At 39.8% G+C, this 25,300-nt stretch overlaps 2 protein-coding genes across 2 annotated transcripts in view; one reads left to right on the top strand and one right to left on the bottom strand.

Annotated features, from left to right (window-relative positions):
• Positions 1-9,626, top strand: part of PIK3R4 (phosphoinositide-3-kinase regulatory subunit 4) — a 49,267-nt gene extending 39,641 nt beyond the window's left edge. The window contains exons 18-20 of the mRNA XM_083188605.1: positions 1,716-1,804; positions 3,947-4,058; positions 9,038-9,626. Of these exons, the coding sequence (XP_083044731.1) occupies positions 1,716-1,804; positions 3,947-4,058; positions 9,038-9,208 (372 nt within the window). The 3' untranslated portion in view covers positions 9,209-9,626. The remainder of the gene's footprint in view (positions 1-1,715; positions 1,805-3,946; positions 4,059-9,037) is intronic.
• Positions 9,627-9,929: 303 nt separating this feature from the next.
• The window catches only part of COL6A6 (collagen type VI alpha 6 chain), a 180,645-nt gene continuing 165,274 nt past the window's right edge, over positions 9,930-25,300 (bottom strand). Inside the window, exons 36-40 of the mRNA XM_083188611.1 lie at positions 22,458-22,951; positions 19,840-19,936; positions 15,915-16,565; positions 13,258-13,336; positions 9,930-12,971 (exon numbers count right to left, since the gene is read on the bottom strand). Coding sequence (XP_083044737.1) covers positions 12,959-12,971; positions 13,258-13,336; positions 15,915-16,565; positions 19,840-19,936; positions 22,458-22,951 — 1,334 coding nt within the window. The 3' untranslated portion in view covers positions 9,930-12,958. The remainder of the gene's footprint in view (positions 12,972-13,257; positions 13,337-15,914; positions 16,566-19,839; positions 19,937-22,457; positions 22,952-25,300) is intronic.

Genomic DNA, 25,300 nt, shown 5'->3' on the forward strand with positions numbered 1-25,300 from the left:
AGATGGGATTCATCCTAGGGTACTAATGAAATTAAGGAAGGAACTTGCGACCCCTCTATATTACATTTTTGATAATTCACTATCATCAGGTAAGGTACCAAAAGACTGGAGAATAGCAGAGGTGGTGCCAATATTCAAAAAAGGAAAAGGGATGACCCAGCTAATTACAGACCTGTGAGCTTACATCAATAGTGGATAAAATATTTGAAGGATTTTTAAGGGATGGTACCCAGGAATATTTAGACCTTCGTAGTTTACTTAGTATTACCCAGCATGGAATCGTGAAAAATCGTTCATGCCAAACAAATTTACTAGGCTTCTATGAGGATGTTAGCAAAAACCTTGATAATGGAAACGCTGTAGATGTGGTCTTCTTAGATTTTGCTAAAGATTTTGATACAGTACCACACAAGAGGTTGATGAATACAATGGAGGACCTGGGATTAGGGGCAAGAATCTGTAGCTGGGTAGGGAGCTGGCTGTGTAATAGAGAACAAAGAGTGGTTGTGAACAGTGCCGTATCAAATATGATACCAGTACTAAGTGGAGTGCCACAGGGTTCGGTACTAGGGCCCATTTTATTTAACATATTTATTAACAATATTGGGCTGGGATTACTCAGCAATGTATCCATCTTTGCTGATGACAAAAAACTGAGTAGAGTTGTTAAATCAACCGAGGATGTCTCCGTGCTTCAAAATGATCTTAACAATCTAGATGAGTGTGCAAAAAAGTGGAAGACGAGGTTCAATGTGGATAAATGCAAGGTCATGCACCTTGGGAGACATAACCAAGGTGCTAGTTATAACCTAAGCGGGGAGGCATTGGGTAATTCAGTACTAGAAAAGGATATAGGAGTCCAAATAGACAACAAACTGGGGTGTATTGCTCAATATCACATAGCAACAAAAAAGGCCAAACGAATTCTAGCATGTACTAAAAGGGACATGGAAACTAGGGACTCAAAAGTAATTATGCCACTGTACAAAGCATTGGTTAGACCTCACCTTGAATATGGAGTACAATTCTGGGCCCCACACTATAAAAAGTACATCATAGAACTGGAAAAAACCCAAAGAATAGCAACAAAGCTAATTAGGGAAATGGAGAATTTAAGCTATGAGGAGAGATTGAGCAAATTGGGACTGTTTACACTAGAGAAGAGACGATTAAGGGGGGACCTGCTCAACATCTACAAATATAACAAGGCCCAATATAAGGAACTCTCAAGCACTCTTTTTACTGCAAGAAAGGAATCTAGGACACGCGGGCAAGAGTTTAGATTAGAAGAAAGAAGATTTTGTTCCCTTAGAATGAAAAATTTCTTTACAGTCAGAGCAGTCAAACTGCGGAACTCCTCTTCCTGGAGAAGTGGTGTCGACAGACACAATAAATACGTTAAAATAAGGTTGGACAAACATTTATTGGTTAAAAACATCCAAGGGTACAAATAAGAATCATAATCTGTCTTTAAAAATATCAGACTATACTATATAACAAGGGATAAGATATTAAAACCTAGGTTGAACTCGATGGACGGAAGTCTTTATTCAGCCTTATCTACTATGTAACTATGTAAATAAGATCTATTTCACATGGATATTTCCTTTATTGTAACAGAAATCTACAATTATGTTAAGTTTGGTGTATGTTTTGTATTATTTTATTATAAAAAGTCATGCACCTCAGTTTGTTGCGCTTCTGTTTTTATATAGCCCTCACCACACAGTGTTCATGGGATTTACTGTAGTCCAGCAGATGGAAACCCCATATTACTGACTGCAGGATCAGACATGAAAATAAGGTAAACTTCATTTCTATGAACAATTTCCCTATTGCCATCCTTTATATAGAAGCATTACTGTATCTGTGCCTATAATACTTAAGCAACTTTGTTCATGTGTTAGTCCTGTGTTGCTTCTGTATCATGTGAACCAATCATCCTGTTCTCAATGTAACGCATGTATTTTCTGTATATAATATTAAATAATTATTGGCTTATCCTGGCATAGTAATGGCCATATGGGATAGATCAATTGTCCTAGTAACAGGGAGGACTTCATATGGGTGTAAAACAAAAAGAAAGGCCACCTAGATGCAATAACGCATCTCCAATGTACACCTAACTATAATTAATCACTACATCATAAGTGCTCATTAGCAGCGTACTGGATAGCATTACTACCTCACAGCACTAGTGAGTCCACATCTCCAAGTCCTACAAGTGAGGGTCATATCCACCCCATCCCTGCTAGAGTTGTGACTGGCCTAAAACATGGATGCTGCTGGTAACCAGCCCTCAGGCCTAGATCATGCAGGATTTACAGACGCTTGTGCCGTGCGTTGATGCTATATAGCCTTCTGTACGTCCAGTACAAACCGCAGGAGGGTTGTCTCAGCTGTGGAAGCCTAACCCCCCCAAAGATTTCTGGAGAACCCAAAAGTTGTCAGGTTTGTAGAACCAGTGTTTCATGCATTTTGAAGTACAGGCCTCCAACTTCCCTATGGAAAGACTGAAGGTGGCTTTTATCATGTCGGTGTTGTCTGGTCAGGCCTTGGCTTGAGCTTCTCCTTTATGAGGCAGAAATGCTTATCTGGTGCACAATAGTGCATACTTCCTGGACACCTTTGAAAAGGCTTTCGACAATACCAGACAACTGATGCCTGCAGCCTCCGCCATTTTGCACCCCTCAAACCTGACCCAATTTGTGGCCAATAAACAGTACAGCACTTTTCAGGACTCTAGCTCCTGAGCTCCATTGGAATAATGGAATATATGAACAAACGAAAGTTAAATTAGCATTCAGGGAGCTGCCACATGGCCATAGATGATTGTAATCCCTCGGCATCAGAGTGTGTGAGAGCTCAAGAAAAGGTGACTCCCCTAGTGCTCAGCACCCCTTCTGCTTTCAGAAGAATGTGTGCCCTTTAATGTTCTCATATCCCCTTGTCCTCCCTGAGGAACACATGTAAATTCGGAAATCACCGTCTCCTTCCTGAAGGAGCAAGAAAAGCATCCAATAACAGCCGCTTATGTCTTGCTATGTAATATGCCGATCAGCATGCCCATAAAGCAGCACTGTGCCCGCAGTCAGGAATGAAGCTAATGCATTAGCAGTGTTCTGTAAAATGTCTACTATTCATTCCACTTGCTATTAAGCAGAGAGAAGTGGGACAATGAAGAACAATGTCCCACAAGACTAGCAATATCTCCAAGTCCGATTAATATAACCAGTTATTGGATCCTGCATCTAGAGTCATTTCAGACTAATATTTTATTACTCTGGAAGGAATGGTGCATAGATTATAAAAATAATAGATCACAAGTAGCTGACACATTTTTTCATCAGTCAGTATGCATCCCTTGAACAGAAGGGGGAGTACTGAAGTCCCAACTATCCCATTAAGTAATACCGTTGATTAGTCCAACTAAAAAGTAATTTCATTATGCTCAGTCTTTAAATGTAAAGCTGGCCATACACCTACAGATTTATTGTCAGATCTGGCTGGTTGGAACAAAAATCTGGTAATTTCTGAATGACAGTTTGTCAGATTTCCCAAGAAAGTCCACTGTCATTTGCTCTCACCCATAACCAGGTTTTTGTTCCAACCAGCCAGATCTGACAATAAATCTGTAGGTGTATGGCCAGCTTAAGTCTTTTCATATGTATTTCATAAGTGTATTCATATTCAGCAGCGCGCGATTGGAACTAGATGCATGCAATCTAGTACAAAAAGTACATGCAGCACATACTTTTTTGGCTTGCGAAATGAACTTTGCGGGAGCACGCATCACATCACAAGCCAAAATATACATGGTGCGATGTGAACTACGTGCAATGCATTTTAAACTAAATAGTTCAAATCGCATCCGAGAATCGCACCGCGTGTAGGCACCATTTTTGTTTTTTAGCTTGTGTAATTGATGTACTTTTTTATTTCTCAGATTTTGGAATCTGGCCTGTCCAAAGAGATCGTATATAATTGCCGGAAGCACCAACAATATTCCACCTGTATCGTATTTTAGCAAGATAATTGAAGGCACAGAAGTTGTACAGGTAAAATGTAACTTTATATTCTATTTAAAATATATAGGGGAATTCAGTTAATTCTGGAATCACAGGTTTACCCTCCCTTCCCATAGAGTTTATAGGATGGTTTGGGGTTTTCTTTTTAGACTTTTTTAACTCTGGTTTGTTTCCACTGTGTGGGGTATTCAATCTATGCCAATATTTTCCGATAGGAAAAATGGACACTCGCCTATTCAATGCTGTCATTACAACAAATTAGTAGACCACTGCCTGGGATTCGGACTGTCGGGATGTTCCGACAGTCGAAATCCTGGATTTAATACCCCTATATGTGCATAAATTATTAATTTAATATCAATTCCTATACAACCAGAAATGAGTGGGTTGCTGAGTATTTTGTTCTGGAAAATTAATGTGTACACTGCGTATTCTCATGGTCTCTCATATGTAGAATTAATGTGACTTGCTGATTTCCTCCAAAAATTGTGGTTCAAATTGTTAGCAGGATTTATAAGACCACTGAACCTATATTATATGACGATGAATTACGTTATTTTGTGACAGTCACAAGTATACAGTATCTGGCTTCTCACAATTTGGCTAAATTGAAGGTTCCCATACACTGGTGAGATGTATCTCACCAATTGGTTGCATGCAATTTGCTTGCATTGTGGGCGGGACCTTCCTGGCGGACAGGATCCTATATGATACATTGCATGTGGTCCTTTTGAATGCAATGTATCTCATGCGATCCTATTAGGGCTGATTGGGCTTCGACAAATCTTTGTGGTAGCCAGTGAAATCTGCAATTGAAATGCGAGGTGCGCGGGAGCGCGCCTCGCATCGCAATCGCTCCAAAGCCACCTGCAATGTGCAAGGTTTTATGAGATCCATCACAGCAATGCGTCGCAATCTCATGAAAACTGGCCATATTGCACCAGTGTATGGGCACCTTTAGACTGGTACAGGTGGAGTCTCTGGAAAGAGGGGGGCCCTACACTGCACACCCTGTAATGAAAGGTGCTACCTTGCTGAGATTTTTAGCTATATGCAAAACAGAGGGGGGTTGCAGGTGCACTGTGCAATCATTACTGCTAACATGTATTCCTTTTATAATTCATTTATGAGGATGTTAGCAGGTGGAGTCTCGCCTAACCAAAATGCTTGGGAACGGAAGGGTTTTAGATATTTGAGGTTTTTATATTTTAGAATATTTGCATTCCATAATGAGATGTCTTGGGATTGTGACCCAAGTCTAAATACAGAATGCATTCATGTCTCATATACACCTTATATACACACAGCCAGAATATTATACAATAGTTGTTTAATAATTTTGTGCATGAAACAAAGTAATAGATGCCGACAATCGGGTTTCCAGCACCGGCATTGTGAGCAGCGTCAGGTTTCTGGCACCGTTCTGTTGAGCAGTGTCGGGATTCATAGAAACATGGAATTTGATGGCAGATAAGAACCATTTGACCCATCTAGTGTGCCCCTATTTTCACCATATTATTACATTACCTATTGATCCTTATTTCTTTGTAAGGCTATCCTTTTATCTATCCCATGCATTAAACTGTAATTGCCATGCTCTTGACCATTTCTCTAGACTTCCTAGATCATAAATAATTTGTTTTACCCCTCCGGATGTGTCTGTTGATTCCATTCGCCCTGACTGTCGGTACGCTAACCATATCTAATTTTAATATGTAGGTCACATTATTTATAGTACCTTGTTTTATATTGTAGTTTTTGCACACTTTTTTGTTGTCAGGCCACCAATACAGTGTTGCAAGATTAGACCAAGGTTAATCCCTCTCATTGCTTAGCAGATATTTGAGAAATGAGCTTGTTTTAAGTTTGAATGCATCTTTTGAGGACATTTACAATGTAAAAATAATACATGTGCGTATTATGTTCCTGTAGCCTGAACTATTAGATGTCTGCACTTGTTTAGGTGCGAGAGAGCATCATGTTTGCCTTTGTGTGTTTTGGCTTGGTTTTAGCTCTATTATGAAAAGAATCGACTGTATGATGTCCAGGCCTCTTATCGGTTTTATCTGCTGACTTCCCTTATGTTCTGCTTGCAGAGATTCTTTTTCTATGATGTCAATGTTATGTGACACCAGGATAGTTGTAATCAGTGGTGTGTGCAGCGGAATGGATTATTAAAGATCGAGTTCCTTAGGGATGTGGCTAGATGCAGTTTGTATTCAGAGATATCTGTTACTTCCTGTTAAAACCTGAAGGAAAGGGACAGATTATGGGACACAATCCAGACATCTGCAACAGGAAAGCTAATCGCAATGTTAACCGAAAACGTCCAACTTGTATTCTAGCAGGTATTAACCCATTGCCACCTTCTGCTCTCCCACACTATTGATGAGCAGCTTCCTCCAGATCTATCTCCAGCTTTGTGCCGTTTATACACCAGCATGATCTGGGCTGCTCACAATTACTGTCAGTAAAGAGCTACACATACAGGTGTGGACAACAACAGGGCAGGGGTCTCAGACTTAGCATCCGGTCGGGCACAGTGAGCCATGTGAGGAGACTCTGTACACTTATACGATGTCCATTTCGACATAGACAGCAAAAAATTTGAAAAACTTGTGGCAACCATTTCCTGTGTCGACCATGTTCATATTAACCTTTTTCTTGTGTCAACCTTCTGTCAATGTCAACCTAGTGTATGTTGACCATTCTTAGGTGTCAAACTACTCACTGTTGACCATTGACCAAGTGACTGTCGACATGGACATGGTAGACCATTTATACCATTACCCTCAGACTTAACTGCAATAAAATACATTAATGCAGCGTACTGATCGTTCTAGTGTACTTTTATTTTTCCCAGAGTATATTGCCAGTCCTCCTACCTTGTTGCATGTCATTACAGTAATAAAACAAGGCTGTGTTATGGAATGCATCGGCCATTTCATGTTCAGGTATGCAAAAACTATATTAGGTTGTCAACTGATTTTTGGCAGCAAGAGAAGCTCTACAGAAATATTTTCATGTTCCTCAGCTTGTTTCTTAGAGGCGAGTTTCTCATATGTGGTTCAAACCGAAGGATTTATTTGAGAGTGGAGAATTATCTCATTGTTACACTGGCTGCAAACCAGGCTCTGGAAGGGGAACGCGTATTTAATCCAAGTATAACAAGATACACGTCAAATCCAATAGAATTTGATGTTGTCAATGTCAGTGCCAATCAGCATACAGTTCTTGGTGATACTAACCAGAGCACCATTCTCTACAAACAAAATTAGACAAATAACTGGCACGACATGAACCCTTTTCCTCAAATTCTGTTTATTTACATCTTAATCCTTGGACCATGCACCATGGTTTTGTGCTACTCCCTCCAACTTCATAGCAAGAAAAAATAAAAATGTTAAAGTAATTTACAGACTGCAGAATAGACTACAGTACATTTCTGTATAAGGTGCCAGTTGTAAACGTGTGACCACGTGGCATATACCCGTGTCAGGGCTGCAGCTGAGGGACATGGGGGGCACATGCCCTGGGTGCGGGATTTGAGACCCATACCTGCATGGGGAGGGAGGGGGGGGGAGAGAAGAGAGTCGTAAAAAATTACATCCTTGCCCCAGGTGACGAAAATCCCGGCTTCAGCCCTGACTGGAGCCCTATAATATAAAGGACATTGTTCAAAGTACAAGGCATATACCTACTCCTTCAGGGAAGGTGCAATTTAGCTAGGTTCATCTGTTTGGTACATGGAAAGGAAAGAGGACTATCTATGAGCTAAGAGGTGACTTCATGATAAAATATGGACGTACTTATACCTGGAGTCATCTAAATGTTTTGCTAAGAGAAGATTTGCCATGTTAGAAGAGTGTGAATGTGAGGCAGCCATCTAGGCCTTAGCGGCTAATGTTCTATCCAGTTAATTGCAAATATAAAGTAGTTTGTGGGTAGTAGCAATATAAGGTGTACAGAGATGTCGATTGAAATAATTTTTTTGTTTTTGGCTGCCACTGCCATCAATATGTCTGGGGATTGTAGGCCTCGGGCTTTAATGATTTATGATGGTAAAATGTGCATACACTTCGTTTCATGCACAAAATTATAAAAAAAAATATGGTACTTGTGTATTATCTGGGCGCCCGATTTTTTCATTGCATGCCACTACTTAAGGCATGCGATGCAATGCAATTTGATGCAATTTTTCATTGTAAAGACCCGATTTTTAATGGTATAGTCACCCTTGGGTGATTGCATACCCCCAGTATCCAACTACGCATGCAGTTGATTTTATGTAGTGTGGCGAGCGCAGCGAGCCACCGAGCCCGATGCGTGGGGAGGGGCCGCATATTACTTTACATGTATTCTGCGTCCCCTCGCGGGGCTCGCTGCACTCGCCACGCTTCGGGCTCCGTGGCTCGCTGTGCTCGCCACACTATATAAATTCGACTCCATGCGTAGTTGGATAGTGGGGGTATGAAATCACCCATGGGTGACTATACAATTAAAAATCGGGTCTTTACAATGAAAAATCGCATTGCATGAATTGTATGCCACTAAATTGCATGCGATGCGATACAATACAATGACAAAATCGGGCGCCCAGATATTACACAAGTACCAAAAATATTCTATAACATTACATTCAGGGTGTATTTGAAACAAATGCAACTCACTCAGCCTGTATTCACCTGTATGATCACTGGCTGTCATTGTAAATCATTCCACTGGAGTGCGCTGGTCACCTAGCGTGCATTATTTAAATGTTGTATTTTTCCGATGTGCAGTATATATATAAAATATATATATTAAAGTGGTTTTATCAAATATAGTGTTAAACCTATGGTTTTGGCTATGATTATGGTGCACCCTGATACAAAAACATAATAGCATTTGACGGTATAATGAGATACACACACACACACACACACACACACACACACAGTTCTAGCTAATCTACATGTTGTATCATTTTCACCCCCTAATCATGTTCTCATTCCAACTTTTATTTACAGGAAATTCAGAGTAAGCATACAATGGGGCCCAGCGAAGATGCCCCGAGAAGGGGTCCTGAATCCTTACCAGCAGGACATCATGACATTATTACAGACATGGCCACCTTCCAAACCACACAAGGTTTTATAGTAACTGCTTCTCGGGATGGGATTGTGAAAGTTTGGAAATAAATAAGCTGTGACTCTGGAAGCATTTCAAGCAACTCCGTAACCTTTGGCAACCGGTGAGGCCTACTGTGCGTGTCATAGAGCTGAAGGGCCAGGAGCATGGTTGCTGGCCAAGTATGATACTTGGACCATCAATGCAACTACTTGGCTATGAAATCATTTTCTATAAAAGCTGCCATTAGTATTATAAAGAACCTCTGAAAATTCACTATAGCTCTTGGAAAATGTTCTCCCTCTTTGTTTGTAATCTGTACATACAGAAACCACTATTATTATTAACGTGTGTACACAAACTAAACCTGTGCATACATAATATTTAAAATTTGTTAGTCTATATATTTTGAAAGCTTGTTTACATGAGTGCAGAAGAAAGTATATGTTTTGCACCAATGTTCTATTAAAGAGCTACCTGTATACCAAATTCATGTTGCGTTCTTTTCCAATACATACAAATGTGTGACAGGCAACAGTAGGGTGTAAATGTTGGGAAGAAGGGGGACAAGGGATGGATCTAGGGCACTGGGCAGATTTGACTAAAGGTGGGTGAGAAGGCTCTCTCCAATCAACAAATGAAAGTAACAATGTCTAATTGTGTTGTGGCGGTGGTCCCCGGGGGTAGGGTAAGTCAATAAGAAAAGATTATCCATAGGAGGATAGAAAGAAATCTCCCCGGGTGGAGCACTAGCCTTCTATAGCTAAAGATATCGTTAAAAAGTAACTTTTAATGATCATTTAATTAATAGTGGTTCAAGATATAGACAAGAAATTGGACCTTACAAACAGACGAACAACATGAAGAAAACCAGACACTGAAATATCTATCCCACATAAATCAATACATTTGTGGGTAACAAACCATAAGTAAAAAATGAGAAAGCAGTGAAATATAATGGCTTTCCAAGAATTCTGTACACCAGGATAAATGAGACAAATCAAAGGCTGTAATTAGTGCTTGTCATAATCTCCTGGTCACTGGTACAGATAAAACACCAAAGTCAGCTGCCAAGTATTAGACTAATGAAAGTGTGTCAAAATCATTTGGAAACATCACATACAAGACTGTGTCAAAATTAAAAAGGTTTCATTGCAAACCACACTGTGTCAGGATGCATTGGTTCATTCACATATTATTGTATATACAGCAGAGTATGTGACATGGATTCCTGTGGAATGAATTAATGGTTGAGTATAACAAATTGAAACCTAGAGATTAACACATTTGTGGGTGCGGAGTGGTGGGACCGTATCCGTATGGTGACATAGGTCTCACAAGGGGAAATAATTAGTATAGGGCATGGTGTTGGATCCGGGACTTCAACCAGGGTAGTTTCTATTTACACATAGCAAAATCCTGGGTTTTTACTGTATGTCTGAAAGGATGTTGATGGTAAGGTCTAAAGCAGCCCATACACGCTGCAATGCCGGGCTGTGCGTTCTGTGCTTTGAGGTGCGCGCTCCCGCGGCACCTCATCGCACAGTACAAAAATTATGTGCTTGCACATACTTTTTGTACTCAGTTCTCATCACATTGCATCGCATTGCATGCATAACGCATGCACAGGCAATGCAATGCAATGTGATCCCTGCTATTGAAGCCCACAACGCACGTCCGCATCGGGACGTGTATGGGCTGCTTAAGGTCTAACACCAAAAGGTCGACATGCAAAAGGTCATTATTGACAAAATGTTGACATGCAAAAGGTTGACATTGGTAAAATATTTACATTGACAAACAGGTTGACACACAAAATGTGGACATGAAAAAGTTAGACACATAAAAAGGTAGACATGAGTTTTTTATGTTTTATTGGTGTCAGTGTCGACATGGCCTCCTCAATTAGTGTAGTATGTACCCCGCATGGCTTCACTCGCCATGTTTCAGCATGGTGCCTCACTCCGTTTTGTCCCAAAAAAACGTAAAGAAAAGTTAAAACACATGTTGAGCCATGGCTTCATTTTGCGTGTGTTGACATTTTGTCGATGTCAACATTTTGGTGTCAACATATTTACTGCTGACCTAGATGCTGTAGACCACTGGCTCTCAACCTCGGTCCTCAAGGACTCCCAACAGTGCACGTTTTCCAGGTCACCCGGCAGGTGCATAGGGTCACTCGTTATTCAATGATGCATTTTAAAAGATCACAGGTGGAGTTAATTATTTCACCTGTGATTCTGTGTGGAGACCTGGAAAACATGGACTGTTGGAGGTCATTGAGGACCGAAGTAGAGAACCACTGCTGTAGACCTTCCAACTGAATACCATCTGAAAGAGGTTATGGCCCATATTCAATCCCGGCTGAAAATTCGGGAGGTGAATAAAAACAGCAAAAATTTGCCTTTTCGCCAATTTTTTTGTACATTTTCAGCGAAAACAGCCTCAAGACAGGCAAAAACGACTGCGAATTTGCCAAAACCATGTGAATTTGCAGCAAATTTCACCTATACATGCGTTTTTTGCTAATACTGGATTTTTCACCCAGGTGAGAAATTAGCGCTGGGATTGAATCGAATTGAATTTGTCCCAAATTGGCGAAAGTTTTGGCCGGGATTGAATACAGTTTATATATTCTTAACATGAAATAGAGGTGTGCGTTGTGTATGGAATTGCAAGTTTGATACAAAGAGCACTTGTTTCAGGAATCTTACATATCTGTTGTCTGTTAGTTGTCTGTTTGTTATGAATTTGGACCGATTTGAATGAAACCAATGCAAGGTGGCATTATTGGGTTCAGATTAGCTTCACGGCTACTAAGACCTCTAATCCTGACCCGTGGTGGTCTCAGGGCCCCAAAAAGGCTTCTGGCCACTACCTAAAAGATGGGTAAGAGGGGGTAGAGGACATGGGATTTAAGAAAAAAAATATGGTCTGATCTGGGAGTCCACCAACGAGAGGTGTATGCTGTTTTATATAATAAAGATGCTAGTACACATTATACTAATGTCAGAAAACCTCTTGTAGCTTTAAGTTGCAGTAATGCAGTGTGGGTGATAACAAATAACACATATAAAGTAATGTGTTTTCAATGATTGCACAATTATTAACTTTATACTCTGTAGACAAACCACTGCTTGAAAATCTACAATTCTGAGTATGTTTTAACATAAATTTTTATATAAATATTTGAATTTGGATTTTTTAGGATTTCACATAGCTCAGTTTGTCCATGGTGTTACACGAATCACCAAATAGCCGATAGAAGGTAGGGTAAAACAAAGTACTTTGGGCCTTATTCTAGTTCACTCTTTCTGACAAAATCCTTCGTAGATGGACAAAACCATGTGCAGAGAGAATTAGATTTGGGTGAGTTATTTTGTTTCTGTGCAGGGAAAATACTGGCTGCTTTATTTTTACACTGCAATATAGATCTCACTTTGAAGTAAAACCCCACCTAAATCTAAAACCAGTCAAACATTTCTGTGCAAATAGGGATTTTCTATGTCACCCTCCAATGCAGAAGAAGCAGGAAAAAGTTATATTTACACGTAATGACTGTATAATGAAGGAGCAACTCTTCACATTATATAATTTTTACATCATAGAACATGTTGAATCCAGTACATTTGATAAACTTTTATTTACAATATCTTATGGCACTAATCACTTTGGCATCAGTGCGCCAGAATTCGGTTCAAATCCGATGACAATTAGACATTGAACTAATGATCCTATATTATGTTGAGTCATTTATTTAATAATCCGCAAGACAGAAACAGGTCAGACTTTTATATTGTTGGTCTCAGACTGCAGACAATTCACCTTTTTGACCTGTTTAAAAAAAAAAAGAAAAAAAGTTAGTTATATGAGATTTAATTCATTTATATACCATAAACTGTAAAACAAAATCTCAAAATATCTCATATGTGGTTACTGTTGTGTCCATAGATGTGAGACACAACTGGCAATGTTCGTGGGTCACGATGTGCCATTCTGGCATTTGATGTGGGGCATATCACATATAATTGAATGTGTCATGTAATAGGGTTGTTGGACCATAATAATGAATTAATAGTCCAGATGGCATATTTAAAAATTTGTTTATAACCATACTCACCTCTGTCTGTTCCTTGTGGTAGTTTCCAGCTTAGAACATTTCGATATGAGTTCTGGGGGTGGATACTTGTTTATAGATCCTGTTAAAATAACAAAGATTATGTTGAGTGTTTGATACTGATATGAAAAGTCATCTGTCTATTCTAAATTGCCTAAGTCAACATGTCTGCCATGATGTGTGCTGAATGATCTGTGCTTAAGCACCTCGTTCACCACGTAGGCTCCATCGCCCTGTGTGTACGGGGAAATAGTCTCTTCCAGTCTGGGTGAAATGTAATAGGATGAGAGAATCAGAAAGTGAGAGGTTTGGTAAGAAATCTCCATTTTTTTTTAAAGCAGCAATCATTTACACTGCAAAATCAACCTGGTTTTCTAGTGTAATTGATTGCTGCTTTAAATAAAGTGGAGATTACTTACCAAACCTCTCACTTTCTGATTCTCTCATCCTATTACATTTCACCCATATGTCAAACTATTCTTTTTGCCATATTTATTTTTGATATACTTGTATTGGATTACATTTAAGTACATGCAGTTATTTCATAAGACCATGTTCTACAGTATATGTGAGTATAATTATGTAATTTATTGATAATTACATTCATGGGTTTAAAGATTTGTTTTTACTACCTCTGCAAAAAGTACTAGTAGTGTAATACAGATTATCTTACTGAAGACAAGTCTACACCTTAAATGTATCACACTGGTACAGTATGGTTAATCTTTAAAGAACAATAAAAGTCACTATAATTATGAATTTATCGGAGGCTGTGTGTTAGTATTTCTGTTTTGTGTATTAGTGAGCCTAATGATATATGAATACTTAGAAGATGTATGCATACCAAATTATGTCCGAAGCGCTCTCTGCAACAGCTTAATATTTTATTAGAGGCTTCTCTAGCACCAGACAGATTTTCAGACCTGTTTTATTGCTTATTTTATTTATTTATTTATTAACAGTTTCTAATACAGCGCACACATATTCTGCAGCACTTAACAGAGAATATTTGAACATTCACATCAGCCCCTGCCCCAGTGGAGCTCACAATCTATATTCCCTACCACATGTACACGCACACACAGACATTCTAGTGTTAATTTGTTGGGAGCCAATTAACTTACCAGTATATTTTTGGATTGTGGGAGGAAACCGGAGTACCCGGTGGAAACCCACGCAAACACGGGGAGAATATACAAACTCCGCACAGTTAGGGCCATGGTGGGAATTGAACCCAAGACCTCAATGTTGTGAGGAAGTATTGCTAACCATTACACCATCTGTACTGCCCCAGTGAAGTTAGTGAAGTTATACACAGTGATATTGACTCAGCTGAAATCATTTTTTGACCGATAATGGAACCAGATGGCCATTCTAAATCTTATTATTTAAAACATTATTATATAACACAATGAGCTTAATTTGCTCTGTTAAGCAGTGACCACATTCTGAACAGACAGTAAAGGGAATGGAGCATCCCATGTCTAGTGCCAGGCTGCAGCCTTTGTATCTTAGTGGACAGGTCTGGAAGCTGCATTTAGACAGCACATTGCAGGGAGGTCAGGCTCTGTCAACGATTATGGAGTTGATGCTGGCATCTGGGACCTTGTCACTGCTAGAACTGGACAGGGGACACAAGAAGCTCCACTATTCATTGTGAATATTCTCTTAAAGGAGTGTAAGATGGTATAATATCATCTGTTTTCCTAGGTGGGATGGCATGATCAGGTCCTGTAGTCCTTTAGAATACCCCATGTCCCTCTGGTGCGGCAGTACTTTTATACGTATGGACTGCAAAGGCATTGTCCCCTTTTTATTGATTCTTCTATATTTTAGCCTCATGTTTGCATATATCCCACAAGGCCTCAAATCTTGCTCCTCGAACCATCCCCCCCCCCTCTTCTGCCCAATATCTTACTCTACTCGTTCTGTCCCCATCCTATGCTGTTTCCTTACCAACACCTCTACCCTCCTGCCTCTGTTACGGCACAGTCTCAGTCTCTTCACTTTCCCATATGGACCATTAAGTCCATTGTCCCACCTCCCCTAATGCTCATTCTACAATCTTTCGTCAAGGTCTTCAGTAATCTGCCCTATATACCACGCATGGCCAAGTTATATGCAGCCATTATTATATGGATGATGTGGGGTGAGGATGTCATCAAATCTTCACTTTGTTACTCTACATACAGCTTGGCATTAGGATATTGTCTGAGATTCTGTATATGGGAGAAGCTGCTTGATTTCTATCTGAAACTGGTAGATAATAACTAACATTTGAAGAGAACTGCTATGGAATGTCAACCTGTTTGCAGCCGAAGTACCTTGAACCCAATATGTTCCACCGTTCCTTGGGTGCACCCCCAACCCCTGGCACCACCTGATTCACTCTCCTTTCTCTTATTTAGTTTGAAGTGATGGTTGAAAGAGTGGCTACTACTACAGAATAGAGCATGAATTGAGTGCCCAACAATGTAGACCTGCATGAGCTGTAAAGGTAATAAGTAGCCAGAGGCTACTGCTTCTCTTCAACAATGGAAAGCGTTACATTATGACACCTCATTTATTGTTCTAGGCAACCAATATACCATAGTACTCTATGGATAGCCTGTGAACTTATAATTAAAAGGTCTATAGTAAAAAAAAAAGAGAGTACTCACTTCTTATTGAACTGAGAAAAGACTGCACAAATCCAAGAACATATCCAAAATCTGGTTTGTGAATTCTGCCAAGCTGAAGCAGGTGTTGATCCACGGGAGTGCTTGAAAGGTCCATCAGTTCACTAGTATTATATGTGTTACCTAAGGAGATCACAAACAAAGCATAGCCTTGGCACTTGGCATTCAATGACGCTTCAGTAAGAGCAGATTTATCCCAGTAACTTGTCTCTCCATATGTTATTATGATGAAAGCTTTGTGTTTTCTCAGGTTTGTTGCCTTGGACATAATGTTATCAAGTGTCCATTTTAATGTGTAGCCAATGGCAGGAGGACCTTGTAGATGTTGGGTGCTTTCCTGGAGGTGCTTCTTCATTGCATTCTTATTTCTATCTGCTGATAGATCAAACTCAAGCTGAGGGTTTACTTTGCTCTCTGGGCTAAAGCCAGAGGCCGTGTTACTTACTAGAGCCACCCGGTCACCTGTGCTTGAAATATCAAGGCGGTCAATCAGTGCACTAATAAGGCCTTTTGCTGCCTCAAATTCATCATGATTTGCATTGTATGAGCTGTCCAGAAGGAAACCTATATCCACAGGTGACCTCTGTATGGACAAGTCCTGTGGCAAACACAGTGAGTTTGGGTTACATCTATCTGAAAGAGAGAAATGAAATACAAACTATAACGAAGGGTCATTATAAACAACAGCCTAATTATATTTGCTGAAAATGGCAAAAATGACTTAACACAATAAACTACTATATATATACAGATTCCAAGATTTTTTTTTTTTGTATGCTGAATTTTTTACTTTTACCTCCCAAAAAGCATTATCTCCCGATGTATTCCTACGTTACAGACTCCCTGGTACTTTATAAAATGCAAATATACTGTATGAGATCATGTCAGTAATGAGTGTTAGCGAGAATATCAACATGAACTTAAGCAGCCTTTTGCTTGTGTTTAAAATACACACATACCTCTGCAGACATCATCTTGCCTTTATACTGTGGCCTAACCAAATTTAGCAATAAAGTCTTTGCAATTATAATGTGGGGAATCTGCATGATTTTGTCATTTTTTTTTGCAAATGCTCTAGTGGTCCCTACCATAGACCAAACCCCGGCCTATTGCTTGGGCGGCTAATCCAAAATCAAGAGCATTTGCACTCTGCCCTGGAAACACTTATATCAGGAAATCACAGGTGCTGCTGATTACACACCTGGCTCCTGCTACTGCTCCCAAACCTGGTCTGGATGCTCCACATTAGTCTCATGTGGCGAGCAATATATTTTTATATACATATATATATAAACACTGGTAGGTGGTGCAGCACTCCCCGCAATTCATGACAGTAAACGGGTTTTGGTAAGCAACGTTTCAATGCCTTTTATTAGGCATTTTCATCAGCCTGATGAAAATGCCTAATAAAAGGCATTGAAACGTTGCTTACCAAAACCCGTTTACTGTCATGAATTGCGGGGAGTGCTGCACCACCTACCAGTGTTTGTGTTAATCGCTTTAGTGCGGGCACCCAGCAAAGTATACAACAGCGTGGGAGCAGTGAGTGTGCCGGTCTATTGGAGTTATTATATATATATATATATATATATATATATATATATAATAAAAAGAACAAAGGGGCGCTCCATGGTGCATATAAACGACATATTTAATGCATAGACTATATCACTCCAATAAAAAAGTAAAAGCAATTGCTCGTACCGATAAAACATACACTGTGGGCTGGTTACCACATGACAAGTACAATACCCGGGGCACACTGCTCCACTGTACACTCCACAGATGCCTAATCTCCGGGAACCACAGACGCTGGCTTGCGCTCTGGAATCTCAGCCTCGGAAGGTATGGAGGACGCGGGCCAGGGATGACACCGGGAAACAGTCGGGTATCTGAAGCCACGCTCTAACGCATTTCGTCACACGGACTTCGTCAGAGTGATATCGTCTCTGCATTAAATATGTCGTTTATATGCACCATGGAGCACCCCTATGTTCTTTGTATTTTCTAGATTTTGATCATCCTCTTCCCCGAATGCATTGTGTGCTTTGAAGCAGTCTCATTCTGGACTTTGGTGAACTTTTTTGTCTCTGCATAGGAACATTTATATTGCTGGACCAACTTTGGAACTTATATTTCTCCAAAGCGCTGTTCACACCTAAGTTCTTTTTTTCATACATATATATATATATATATATATATATATACACAATACCAATGACAGTGTCACTCGGGTCAGCAAATAAAGTACAGGATGAAATTTTCGCATAGAAAATGAAAAGTTGCTAAGACTTCTGTCTCCATTGCTTTATTTGCTGACCCGAGTGACACTGTCATTGGTATTGTATAGTGTCCTTAAGCCTGGAGGCTTGTGGACTTGTGGGCACCGGGTACAAGTTGTTTTACATTTGAATAGTGCCGTCTATATGCATATTGTACATATATATATATATATATATATATATATATATATATATATATATATATATGACGATGCGTGGGCGGCACTCGGAAGAAACAAATCACACTCGAAGCGGGTGTATCATCAACGTTTCGAGACTCTTTATTTAATGTCTCGATGACGAGACATTAAATAAAGAGTCTCGAAACGTTGATGATACACCCGCTTCGAGTGTGATTTGTTTCTTCCGAGTGCCGCCCACGCATCGTCCTACATTTGGTCTCCATGCCAGGAGTATCCAGGGAAGGCACCGGGCAAGCTGTTTGGTGTGAGGAGTGCATTCCCATCCTCGCTTGTATATATAGCAATGAGAATAGAATGAAGCATTGTGTATCTCCAGGAGCGGGTCGTGTTATGTGGTACAAACCGTGTAGCCGGATAAAACACGCGGGCACCGAGGCAAAACCAGAGATCGTGGGGATAAGAGATACCCAAGTCCTGGATGCTATATACCTGTAAACACGCTCATTGAAAGTGGTTGGAATCCACTAACAACGGTACACTTGTACACTTTTGGTGAAGGTGAAGGGATCTACATTAAACCTAAACCTACTACACCAGAAGGTGCCCTTCTCACCTCTTTTTCCTAGATTTCTGTACAAAGGTTCCTTGGAACAGGAACCATTAGGAGAGGAGCTGCCACTCTTAGAAGAAAGAGAGGATTGGTGTATATGGGGGAGAACTTACACATCTTGTGATCAAGAGGACAGAACTATTCTTGATTGGGAGAATTCACTTGGCGCTTGTACCACCCGTTTTTCCCAATATATATATATATATATATATATATATATATATATATATATATATATATATATATATATAAAATTATATATAAAATTTCTAGGGCCCCCTTGTCTTAAGTACCCCAGGCCTGCCAAAGCCTTAATCCAGCTCTAGTAAAATCTAAGGTGTAGGATAGTGGTTCTCAAACTGTGGGTCCTGACCCCAAAGTGGGTCCCTACCACCTCCGGGGTCACGACTCCATGTTGCTGACCATCAGACTACTGTGTTTGTTGAGGGGGGCAGGGGATAACTCATTAAGTAGACACCCTCTGCTTCCCTCTTCCATCCCACTGTCACCCTTTTCCATCGCCTCATTATTCACTGCCTCCCTGTCACAATAGTGGTCACTTCACTTCACTGACCACACATGTAGCGGCCATTCTGTGGTAACTTGCTGGGGTCCTGTAATATTATTTACTGTCTGCCGGGGTCCCAGAGCAAATAGTTTGAGAACCCCTGGTGTAGGATATGCTGCTTCTAATAAAGTATAAAATACACAGCAATTTTCCAGATACAAAAACCAGATTGGGTCTGTTTTGTGATTCTGTGTATTAATCTAGCTCTTTTGTCTAATATACTGTGTTACTCATGTACAACACAAAATCGTATTATTTATATTATTTAGCATGTGGGTGCATAAGTGAGATCAGTTCTTCTTACCATAACACAGGGTGCATGCCTTCAGTATATTTATTAATGGTTTGAAATCCGCATTTCTAGAAATGTCTATCGACTGAAATGTCCCTGTCTCGTCCATCTGTTAAAATAAACCATTAAAAAGATAATTTGTTAAGGATAAAATATTGTATTGCACATTCACAAATTAATTTATAAACTGTTTTAGGTCAGTCATACAGTAGGTAAATTATCTAATTTCCTAGCTATGTGTCCTGTTGTGGTCCAGGATCATAAAAACAGGGTGAGAGCTGCTCAATCAAATTAGCAATGCCCCTTGTGTGCTGAAAGTGACGGCATTTAACCCCCAGCACACCAAAGGGCATTAGTAATAATATTTGAAAAACTAACATTATAGAGGTAATTCAGAGATCTTAGGGGTAGATTTATTAAGCTCGGTGAAGTGATAAAGTGTCTGTTTTTTATCACCGGCCAATCGGCTCCTACCTGTCATTTTTCAAACCAAGCCTGTAACTTCACAGTTAGGAGCTGATTGGCTGGTGATAAAGAAACAGACACTTTATCACTTCACTGAGCTTATTAAATCTGCCCCTTAGTTACAAATATTTAGCAAAAAATATGATAAGCCTCCAGTCCTCGACAAGGCTTCTCTGATACCGGAGGTCCCTATACTGCATGATAATGATATAGGATCATGCAATATACAGTAGATCTTTGTTTTAAAACCAAGTGGTATATTGTCTTCAACTGATTACTGGAGTACTTAATAAACCATCTGAATTATTGCGATGACGGCTGTTTGCAATGCCTGCTGGAATTGTCACACTCTTATTCTTATATGCACCTCATCCCTACACCACATTGTAAGGTAAAGCATAGTGGCAGGATTACAGCGCTTATTGGCTATCTTAACATTATAAGGAAAACAATATAGATGTAAGTTTTGTATGACTGTCATAGTGCTTTCACATCGCAAAGCCAGGTTGGACTTGGGACCTTGATCATTTGTCTGACCCAGATCCAACCCTTTCACACTACACCTGGATTCGCCCAGTGTACACAGGGCAACCCAAGTTTAACCATTCTTATAACCTGGGTCAAATTGCCAGGTTCGTCGACCCGGGATATTTTGCTAGTGGCTTTCACACCACACATCGACCTGGGTCAACTTGGCAATAACCTGAGTTATTTGTGCGATGTGAAAGGGATATCAGTGACTTAAACATGGTTCAGATTATTTTACTAAGTGCAGTTGGATTTTCACTGTTTTGTCTATAACAAAAACAAAACATTGAACAAGAAATAATATACCACTCAAATTGGCATGGTTTTTGCAATGAAAGGAGACTGGAGTTAAAATCCCTAAAATTAATTGTTAGACATACTTATAGCATAGCACAATAGTGATATGGCGCCTTATGACAATCAATTTAAGTCATAGATTTTAAATAACAATGTCCATAAGAAGAAATACTATAAAGAGACGTTGTTCATCCAATCTATGCACTTTTATTGGTTTCTTCCTGTATTGGTATAAAACATATGGTCTGGTCCTCAATCAACAAACCAATACAAAACATTTCTGTGTTAATTCCAGAGCTTTCGGGGAATTTAGTGATTAGGCTACCATCTGTACAGTTTTTTCATTGTCAATTTATATATCTGTACTAAATCTAGCACGTAGTAGAGTATTGGAATACTTATAGTGTTTTATTTTAATTTCTTTATTTCACATGTAGATGATACATGTATTAGACAAGATATTTAAATTCACAGAAAATAAGAAATAAAATAAGAAGTAAAAACCGGAACCGGACTCCGGAACGCCGTACCGGACTGGCTCCAGTTATCAAATGTGCTATTCTGGAGCTTGTAGTGTGTGGTCCACGTGGTGACCCATCCGGATGTGATGCCTGTGAGACCAGTCAACAGAGAGATGAGGCAGGAGAGATTACAGCCTCCCTGTATGGTCCAGGGATGTAGGAAAAACCGGAACGGTATGGGCTATATGGGTGACGGCTGTCATAGTCACCCCCGGACATGACATTTCCCCTACAGATACCCCCCCGGATGGGACACTAAAATCTCCAGAATGGCAGTTTAATTAATGGAGCCTGTCCGATCCGTGTGCAGAGGTCCATCCAGTTTCAGTTTTTAATTCACCCAAAAGAAATAGATATGGCTGACCGGCAGTGGAGATTCTAGCAACCAGAATACCGTCACCGGCATCCTGAAGGAGGGAATCCCAACAGGGGAAAAATATACTTATCTTACCCCTACCCCCTAACCCTCTCTCCCTGCAGCCTAACCTGAACCCTCTCTACTAGTGACTTACCCTAACCCTCATACCCTGCTGCCTAAATCTAACATTTTACAGCCCTTTCGCTAAAATACAGATGGAGCAGAGTTTGTTGCAGTGAATTGTGCACCATAGTAAGGATTAAGAGAACAATCTACTTTTTCTGTTAGACATCTCTGTTTAGCATAGATGCATTTAGAATAGCAATAGCAATGAAATCTATATGCATTCAGAATAGTGAGCTTTGATTCCAACAGCTGTTTTATTACACTGACACCATAAATAGAAGATACTGTTAACTTTAAGGTACTGTAAATGCAAAAGATAATAGATAATCTCTTACTGAAAAGGCCTGTTTGATTGCAGGTGAAGGAGTGAATTCAATAACTGCTGGTATTATCCCAAGAGCGCTGTATTCCATTACTGCCGTGTTGATAGAAACAGTATCATTAGATTGACCATTGCTGAAGAAAACTGCAATTCTTCTTACTGTGGGTCCTTGGAGAGATCTCTTGAAGATATTCCTGGCTACAAACCTCATGCAGCCCCCAATATCACGACTTGTTTTGGACCTCACCAAAGGTATGCTCTTCACAGCCTTCAGCAGTTTGTCCTTACTTTGAAAGTCAGAAAACCGCAACAGATACTTGGTATGTTTATTGTAGGAGACCACAGCAACTCTTGCCCCAACAGGACAGTTGCTCTGCCTTACTGTAATGTTTTCTAAAATAAATGTGACAATGCCTATCATCTTCGAGTAGACTCCTTGCGTCACATCACTAGTCATATCTAGCGCAAACACTAAGTCTGTTGGATACGCAGGACAGGCAGGTTTTTCTGAAAAAGATCAAGGGTAGTGGGTGATTTCAATTGTTTCTTCTAAAATACAGCACAGAAACTGAGCTAACATTGACAATGGCTAATGTTACATATATTGCTGTTTTTGTTTGTGAATTTAATTTGATCAATTCTAAAAAAAAACTTTCCGTTTTTGCCCTGTTCCATGAATGTCTGAAAAACAACTGAAACTCATTAAAAGATGCAAAAAATGTGTACGACTTTACATGTACACAAATTAACGGCACTGGGGAATATTTGTACGGTTTGATTGCTGTTCAAGAAACATTCAGGAACCCCTATAATAGTCCTTATTGTTTATTAGTCAGTGTATTCCAGCTAGCACCCCCTATAAATAGGACTTGGGAATGCTAACAATGACACCCAGGTAGAACACAGTAAACACAGTTGTTTAGGGGTTGCACTTGTAAAACTTTAAAACCAAAATTGGGCGACCAAAAATCAAGTTCTACTATTAATAGAATAATATTCTAATAATTAATGGGCATTACATGGGGTACCATACTTATATACAGTATGGTAAGTCTTACACTGACAACCCGCCTTTTCAGCTCTAATCACCCTGGGACCCAGATTTATACTATGATATAAGCTCATATAAATTGATATTTCCTTTTGTCTCTTAATGTCTCAGTAAGTAAAAGAATTACGGGCATATTTACTAGAGTGTGGCTATTATAGAAGTTGACATGTTTCCCATATCAACCAATCAGATTCTTAAAGGAGCTAGATAAATGCTAAGTAAATCTGATTTGTTCTATAAATCAGACCTTTTGTAAATTTACCCCTTAGTGCTGAATACCTCCACGACTGGTAGTGGGCAACATCTGGGGAACAGTTTTTGTAAATACTGTAGACTGCTGGGGAAGGGAAGTAGCTCTGGTAATTCCCGAACAGATTAAGATCACTCTTTCCTGATGTGTCATGTGACTGCTTAAGTCTTGTTTTATTACTGTTGTACCAACGGCAAAGCACAATGCTGATGCTATTTAAGTGTATGGGCTGTAATATGTGATGTATTATTTATTATAGGCATCCCTTTAGTCTTTGACATTCATGATTTGCACAGGTTCTGCAACTGAATAAAACCAGTTGAAATTAAAGCTTGAATTTAGCCAGCCACAGAATCATCATAGGTGTCCTGGATTAAAAGGACATTCTGGCAAGCTAGGAGCTACAGTATGTATTGGAGATTTTTTTTTACTTGTATTGAAATCGAATAACAAAAGTGTAATAAAAAAAATATAAAAAAAAGTTTAGATCCACAATGTCGAAATCCAGCAATTATACAATTGCTGGAGTTTGTTAGCAAATACGTTTTATGCCTGCGATTTGGGATGCAATTGATGTTAGCTATGTAACAGCCTCTCCCTGACTCCCTCTTCCATGCTCTTGGCAACAGCATAACAGAGGAAGAAACAGGGAGTCCAAACGTCATTGTGGATGATTAAGTATGTACACCGATATCTGTGGTTGTATTATCAATTTTTTGTATGTTAAATTGGTCAAACAATTCACTGTTTCATCCACATAGTAATAACAATTATGGGGCATACATGCGGTGTGATAACAGCTGCTGATAGACTATATAGTCCATATTGGTAAAAAATATAGTACATATTGCACCATGGAAAGAAAGCCAATGCGCGTCGCCGTGGGGATCGGTATCGCAAGAAAAAACAGACTTTGCAAACGGCACAATTTTGACTAGAAAGTGTACAATCTATAGCAGGGGTTCTCAAACTCGGTCTTCAGGACCCCACACAGTTCACGTTTTCCAGGTCACCTGGCAGGTGCACAGGTGCATTCAATACTCATTGACACATTTTAAAAGATCCACAGGTGGAGGTAATTATTTCACTTGCGATTCTGTGAGGAGGCCTGCAAAACATGCACTGTGTGGGGTCCTGAGGACCGAGTTTGAAAACCTGTGATCTATAGTATAGTAAAGTCAAAATCCTCCTTAGTCAAAATCGTATATAGCAAAAATCGCACCGTGTGTATGTACCTTAATACTGAAAACCCTATGTTTCCAGTGATTTTTGAGAGGAACCTTATTTGCAAATAATGGGGCAGATGTATTAACCAGCGTTAAGTGCAAAAATGCACTTAACGCTGGTTAACTGGGGGGGATTACGTCTGTCCCTAATGTATTACTAGCGCACCTAACGAGTTACGCTCGGCGGGGCTGTCCCTGCAATCCCCCCCAGGGATTAACGGCCGGGGCGAGGTATTAACAGCCTTCAAGGCGTTAATTCACCCCGGCCGCTTCGCCAGTTTAGGGCTAGCGTTGTCCTATCCCCCACTATGGGGACAATGCTAGCCCTG

The sequence above is a fragment of the Crinia signifera genome, chromosome 5 (genome assembly GCF_055691185.1).
Source record: "Crinia signifera chromosome 5, ASM5569118v1, whole genome shotgun sequence".
NCBI lineage: Eukaryota > Metazoa > Chordata > Amphibia > Anura > Myobatrachidae > Crinia > Crinia signifera.